Source organism: Montipora foliosa, chromosome 9, assembly GCF_036669935.1.
Source record: "Montipora foliosa isolate CH-2021 chromosome 9, ASM3666993v2, whole genome shotgun sequence".
Taxonomy (NCBI): Eukaryota; Metazoa; Cnidaria; class Anthozoa; order Scleractinia; family Acroporidae; genus Montipora; species Montipora foliosa.
In genome coordinates, this window is record NC_090877.1 from 9,226,719 (window position 1) to 9,234,218 (window position 7,500).

The following is a 7,500-nucleotide window of genomic DNA, read 5'->3' on the forward strand; positions in this document are numbered from 1 at the left end:
CCGGAATGGACTCGATGGGACCAGTGGGAAACGACTCCTGTCGCTCTTTGCACAGCCAGGTAAATTCCATTGAAGTTATGTCACCGGTTGCAGAGTCAGGATCTTGCGAGGATGCGCCGTCTAGTGTAATGATACTACCTTTTCCTCTTGTAACTCTATTTCCGCCTGAAATTTCAGCTCGTAGCGGGGATTGTACTATTTTGAAAAAACCTCGAGCGCTCCCAATCAAATAGGGATTACTTGCAAACGCTGCCCTAAAGTCTACAAAATATTTTCCGTAACCAAGCTGACGTTTTTGTTGGTTCCATTCGGTGGTTTTTGTATCCAGGAGAACGGTCCATAGAATAACCGTTTCTCCAGAATCATTTACTTTGTACCTGGATAAAGACCACTGAAAAAGGAGCGTGTTGGACGAATTGCACATTGCTTTTGTCACGCTTCCTTGTACGATGAAATCCTTAGATCGAAGAATTGCAACGGGGTCTTCTTCGTTAATCGAACTTGGCAAATTCTGGATAGTTACCTCCGGCGGTAAACAGGAGAAATCTGAAGAATAATAGAAAAAGAAAAAAGGACTAAGAGTGAGTCCATTTCTTTGTGCTGGCAACCGTCAGATATACATGTTTATGGCCTTTCAGTAAAAGGCAGCATTGATCTTGTTAAATTACTTCAAGAAATCAAACTTGCTTGAATAACTATCAAACTATCAAACTTTCTTGAATAAAATAAAGTTAAAAATTTCTACAACAAGGAGCGCATGACCATGAACAGATAACATTGATATATTTTTACAGAGCGAGTGACTGACCGAGTACGCTCAGTGTTAAAAAGCAAACGCGTAAACTGTGGCTACGCGGCTAATTGGCAACTTGACTACGTAAGTTTCCATGTTATATTTCTGATTTCTTTAAGCTTCCGTGTTTCACATTATAACTTAAGGGGAGGTGGTTGTAACCTTGTTCAGCCCTCCTATAACAACCAATATTTCCATAATTCTTTTACTTATACGATTACTCACTTATAAGATTTCGTTCTTTCGGAAAACGTAGATGTCAAACGTTTGCCGAAGACGCGATGCTAAATAGTTTAGATTGATTTTCCTGCGTTTATAACAAACGTCCAGTAGTCTGTCGTTTGACGTTTGCCGTATCATGAAAACACAGTGGTAAGTCTCTGAAATCATTGGCCTTAAACAATGAATTATTCTTTGGATTGAGGAATTACCTTTGGGTTGAGGAATTACCCGAGGGATTGAGAATGGTCATTACTGCAACCCAAAACTTACTTAAAAACTCTTCTCAGTTAAAATAACGTAGGTATATGAAAATGCTTGCAAAGCCGGCGGACGTACAAGAGAACTTGATGGGTAACAGATTACCTTCAGACCCCCAGAAGAGTGCAATCCAAGAATCGTTTCCAAGTAATCCAGACCTGTTACGATTTTCTAGTTCTTGTTCAAGTTTTGCTATGTCTTCATTTTTTCCTATCGTCAAAACGGCAGTGACCTCCACACTTCCTGGTCTGAAACGAGAGTCATATTCCTTTGAAATAACATGACACTCTCTTGATATTAACGAATGATAACACGTGATACATGCGGGCGAGATCAAGCCTACGCCCAAAATGTTACGATGACAAAAATTACCTTATGAAAATCAGTCTCGCGCCTTTGACGTATGGAGCCAGATTTGAGATAAGCTACAAGCAAACAAACATAAAAATTGAATTTCAACTCAGCTGTTGTTACATTTTCACCCTCCTCACACGAATTCAACGAATAAACAAGCAATGGACAAAACGGGGTTAGTTTTTTTTAATCCCTCGTCTAATTAATTAAGCAACGTGCAAAATAGTACGGTTGGTTGAGTATCAGACTACTCAACACTCAGGGTCTTAAAAAAAAGTGAGGAGAAAGTGCTGCCTTTGTGATGACATCCGCAAATGGTTAGACTTTAGACCTTAGCCTTTCCGCGGATACTATGTATGGCGGAAGAGTCCCCAAGGGGGAGCTGTGCAAGTATGTATGTAAGATACGCCCCGTGTCACAACACTGACTTGTTGAATACTTATGTGGGACTTTAAAGAAACCTCACACTGTTCGCGAAGAGTAATTAAGACGTGGAGTTCCCGTAGTTGTGGTCAGGCGTCATTTCATTCTATCATGGATTTGTTGAGTTGGGTGAGATCCATGACTAATGCACTGACAGCGGCTACCCACAGCGGCGCCTTTACACATGCTGATGTCCGATCTCATCCATAGATCGAATCTTTCTTCTACTTAGCATTTGAATATATAAATAAAAAATGCGCTCTATAAATGGGCCATTTCCGAGTTGCTGTTTGTCTCGGTTTCGAAGTGAGTCTTGGTCAGTGATCCATCTAGAAATAGGCAGTAGTGAGTCCAGGGACTCACACACAGCCAAAATCCAGTGAGTCCCACACACAGGAGTGTGAGTCCCACACTCATCATTATACTTTTTTATCTCAGGGCCTCGAAGGGCCATCTTTTGTTCAACGAGACCAGCATGCCGATTTAGTGTAGTGTTTTGAAAATTTCTGCACAGACTGGGCTTCCTTACTCATTCCGTTCGATTTGCTGGCCTCTGAGCAGACTTTACAATACATATACACCTCAAGTTATTCCAAAATGGCCGCCAGTTTAGTATTCTTTTGTTTCCATGCAAATTGGCCCTTATGGCCTCGCTTTCAAACGTAAAATTCAAAAGAATATTTAACCTTGAAAGAGGCCATAAGGGCCAATTTGCATGGAAACATAAGAATACTAAAATGGCGGCCATTTTGGAATAAGGTGTATAATTTCCATTTTTCTCGTAGACCAACCACGAATATGTTTTGAGCCACGGCTCAAAAAATCGTCGTTCCTTACAATTCGCAGATTTCGCTTGTGCTGTTTCTTCATTGTCTTCATTTGCCTTCGCATCATCCTTCTCTCATTGTAGTTGCTGCTTCTTGTTCTTGATGTTTACTTGCAAATGAGAGTTGTGTTTGCCCGCCCCAGGGACTTAAGTCTTTTCTTCGGTGGCATTTAATTTTCAAGGATAACTATGTCCGCCTTACGAAAGCAAGCAGGAAGAGAGAGAAAGCACTTGTTACTGGGTTGCCTATGGCAATCCCAGTCGGAAAATGGGTGGATTTCTCCGTTTTATTTTTCGAGTCGGTAAAAGTCTTGCCTTTCACTCCCCTGCTAAGTGGTGTCTTTGTGCATAGAGCCTTCTGCGTGTGTTTTCTTAGGATCGAGAGGGTAGTGGGAAATGCGTAGATTTCTCAGGTGGACACAGTAGCACGGTTAACTTAACTGGCAATGGCGTCGAAAGTCATGTAACGCGAATGGCGTTTTAGTGGATCTTTGAACAAAATATACCCTTATGAAGCTCAATAATGGCAAGTCAATTGGATACTGAACAAGCTTAAAAGCGACGAGTAATGGACTTCGACAACAATCTGTCTCCCGTCGAGCCGTCTTTTACCAAGTGTGCTGTTACTTAGAACACTGCAGATTCGTAGGGCAGCGATAATAGTGAATTCAAAGACTAGACCAGGTGGATTGGATAGAATTTCAAGGGTTAAAATCGCTCAAAAGGTAAAATTATTTTTGGAGCGATGCAATTGCGTGTCTTAAACAGATTTTCCTTTGATCTCACATAATTGTGTTTTCCCTCAAAATATTCGCTTGTTTTCGCTTTTGCTCGAACATATTTACCTTTATTACATGTCCAGTGAATAGTTTTATCCTCTGGGATGAATTTTCCGTCGAAAAATCGGTTATTTGGGTGGTTTTTGGCAAACAGAGATTAATTATTCGTAATGCGATCGCTTCCGTTGCCATTCGCAACGGGTCGCAAATTTGACAGTTTTATCGCATTATCACATTACGCATTGATCGCTAATCGGATTATTCCTAAAAATCTAAAAATATTCGTGCCTCATCAGTTTTCGGTCGAATTTATGTCCAAGAAAGCAGATAAATTGCAGAAAATTTTAGTTTTGCATCCAAACATTCGTAATCAACGCTAACATGACCAAATATTGCCTGGAAAACATATTTTACTGTTATTTTTCTTAATTTTTTTCGTTCAACTTTCGCTTTTATAAAATGTTTCAGTTGTCTGTAAATAAGTTATACGCTGTTGGAAATATGTTTTTTTTAATTACCTTTTGCTTTGTTTTTGCAAGCCGGTAATCGGCCCGTGGGCATTACGGGACAATAATGCCCTACAATTCGGAGCGCGCGTTGTATCGGCTACAAACACAAGCCATATAATAAATGGTCTTAGAATAAATACACAGGTGATTATACAAAATCGCACGCTCTCATTGGCTCGCTATCTCGGATTATCAGCCGATAATCACCTCGACGGACAAAATGGCTGCCAGTAGTCGTTTTGCCACTGTAAGTGATGATGATTTTCGCGTTGAAATGTTTTTTTTTTTTTCTCTTTCTTGAAATAATCACCTGTGTATTTGTACTAAAACAATTATTCGCCTCAGGCTCAGTGATTATCGGTGAATATTCACCTCGACTTCGTCTAGGTGAATATTCACCGATAATCACTTCGCCTTCGGCGAATAACTGTTAATTAATGACCCCCCAACTTGAGAAAATTTGCCTTTAACGCTGCACGTACCACAGGCAACCCAGTGTACCCTCACGGAGGGTCTATTCATAACCGTTATTAGAGCACTCATATTATACTATTATATATATACTTCTATCGTTAATAATGAAATAATCCATTCAGTAAATGAATACCAAAAAATATAGACGAAAGATTTGAAACATTTTTGAAGCTAGATCAACTCTAACATTTTGACTTGATTTTTGTGTAATTCACTATATTATCAAAGTGACAAAGATAATGAATGGGTAAAAAAAAATAATTTTACGCACTTTGAGCATTATATTAAATATTGCACTTGGTTAAATTTGCTCTAATTTTATTGATTTTAGAAGCCTTACCTGAGATTCGGTAAAGGTCACAAAAATCTTGTGTTGCGAAGAAGAAGTGTTCAGAAACCGTAGATCAAATTTGATATCTCTCCATCGAAAGATCAGTCGGAATGGCACAGCAGACACTAAATGTGACAATGAAGATGAATTCATAAGAGAAATAGTTGTAATGAAATGTTATTTAAAAAAAAAAAAAAAGAAGGAACGAGAGGTCTTTGCTATATTGTGAAGAGAAAGTAGAAGATTCAGGTCAAATTTAATATCTTATCTATTGAAAGACGAGACCGGCAAGAACTGCAGACTAAAATATTACAGAGTTAACGACGGTTAAGGCAACGACAAAGCCCTCAAAAAAGAATATTATTGGTTGAAAGATGCCGAAATAATCTTGCTGCACGTGCGAAGCGCATTTTAGCAAATATTCTTCCCCGAGATCATATTCTTGCTGTACTCTGCATAACGACAAAATCACCAAATTTAAAGTTTTGACGACAACGAGAGCACAACAAATCATGACAAGCCTCTCATTCTCTATTTTTATTCCGAAACCACTCGTACCAATTTTTTTCTAAGATAGTTGGCCTACATTCAGCGACGTGAACAAGATAGAATTATCGCGAAACAATTATGATACTGCAGCAAAGCTGAGTTACGGAGCTTAAGCAACGACAACGCCGACGGCAACGAGAACGTCACATGATTTGCATACTGATTTAGTTGGCAAAAACAATAGCTTTGCACGCCCTGCAAGTGCGTTTTTCACTTTTGTCCATTTCTTTGCAGTCGTCTGCTAAACAACATCGTCAAATAGCCAAATTTGAGGTTTTATGGAGGAAGTTAGCCCTTAAAGATAAATTTTCATTTTCTCCCCTTAATTAAGCGCCGTTCCGACCAGTGTAATTTTTGAGGAAGAATCGCACCCTCGTCATATTAAAAAGGTTGAAATGGTCACCTAGTGATTCCAAAAACGTGAATTTATATTTTGAGATGTCGTTCTCGTTGCAATTGCCGTCGTCGTTGCTTAAGCTCCTTATTCTGAGATGACGTTTTCATCGACGTCGTCGCCGGTCGTAGATATTTAAGTCCCTATTTTTTGCGATGGAGGTAGGGTACTGATGTGGGAAGAGTTTTCATTTCAAAAAGAAGCTAGAGAGGCCTATCTAAACTTTGGCGTTGCTCTAATTTACCTTCCAAAATGTTGCGGTTGAGCCTACCTTCAATAGGAATTACAGGACGTTGAGTTGTGCTTGGCTGTGGCTGGAATATTGAGGAGCTTATGACTACCTTTGCCGTTGATGATGGCAAAGGTTTGGAAGATGAGTTGATTGCAGAAGTTAAAGACTTCGAGGCTTGAGATAAACTCTTCAAATTAAATAGAGTCTGTGAGATCTCGGATGAAGTGAATGCAGATGCCCTAGATGTCATATTTTGAGCTGCACTGTTATCGGTGAAATTGGAAGTCGGAAATTTAACAGGCACTGAACTCGTGAGAAGCTGGTTTGAATTAATTACAGACACCGAAGGCGTCGCAGCTTGAGATAAACTGTTCAACTGTGAGGTCTCTTTTGAAGTGAACACAGATGCCGTGGCTGTTGCATTTTGACTAGCGGTATCAGTTAAATTGAAAGTCGGAAAGTGAACAGACACTGAAGTCGTGAGAAGCTGGTTTGAGTTGATTGCAGAAGCCGAAGGCGTCGCAGCTTGGGATAAACTGTTTAACTGTGAGGTCTCGGTCAAAGTTAACACAGTTGCCGTGGCTGTTGCATTTTGACTAGCTGTATCAGTTAAATTGAAAGTCGGAAAGTGAACAGACACTGAAGTCGTGAGAAGCTGGTTTGAGTTGATTGCAGAAGCCGAAGGGGTCGCAGCTTGGGATAAACTGTTCAACTGTGAGTTCTCAGTTGAAGTGAACACAGATGCCGTGGCTGTTGCATTTTGACTAGTTGTATCAGTTAAATTGAAAGTCGGAAAGTGAACAGACACTGAAGTCGTGAGAAGCTGGTTTGTGTTGATTGCAGAAGCCGAAGGCGTCGCAGCTTGGGATAAACTATTCAACTGTGAGGTCTCAGTTGAAGTGAACACAGATGCCGTGGCTGTTGCATTTTGACTCGCTGTATCAGTTAAATTGAAAGTCGGAAAGTGAACAGACACTGAAGTCGTGAGAAGCTGGTTTGAGTTGATTGCAGAAGCCGAAGGCGTCGCAGCTTGGGATAAGCTGTTCAACTGTGAGGTCTCGGTCGAAGTGAACACAGATGCCGTGGCTGTTGCATTTTGACTAGCTGTATCAGTTAAATTGAAAGTCGGAAAGTGAACAGACACTGAAGTCGTGAGAAGCTGGTTTGAGTTGATTGCAGAAGCCGAAGGCGTCGAAGCTTGGGATAAACTATTCAACTGTGAGGTCTCAGTTGAAGTGAACACAGATGCCGTGGCTGTTGCATTTTGACTAGCTGTATCAGTTAAATTGAAAGTCGGAAAGTGAACAGACACTGAAGTCGTGAGAAGCTGGTTTGAGTTGATTGCAGAAGCCGAAG

General features: G+C 40.3%; 1 protein-coding gene across 1 annotated transcript in view; it reads right to left on the reverse strand.

Annotated features, from left to right (window-relative positions):
* Window positions 1-6,838, reverse strand: part of LOC137972020 (polycystin-1-like protein 2) — a 26,634-nt gene extending 19,796 nt beyond the window's left edge. The window contains exons 1-5 of the mRNA XM_068818823.1: window positions 6,184-6,838; window positions 4,979-5,094; window positions 1,646-1,698; window positions 1,379-1,521; window positions 1-546 (exon numbers count right to left, since the gene is read on the reverse strand). The exon at window positions 1-546 is cut by the window's left edge and continues 217 nt beyond it. Of these exons, the coding sequence (XP_068674924.1) occupies window positions 1-546; window positions 1,379-1,521; window positions 1,646-1,698; window positions 4,979-5,094; window positions 6,184-6,394 (1,069 nt within the window). The 5' untranslated portion in view covers window positions 6,395-6,838. The remainder of the gene's footprint in view (window positions 547-1,378; window positions 1,522-1,645; window positions 1,699-4,978; window positions 5,095-6,183) is intronic.
* Window positions 6,839-7,500: the final 662 nt, after the last annotated feature.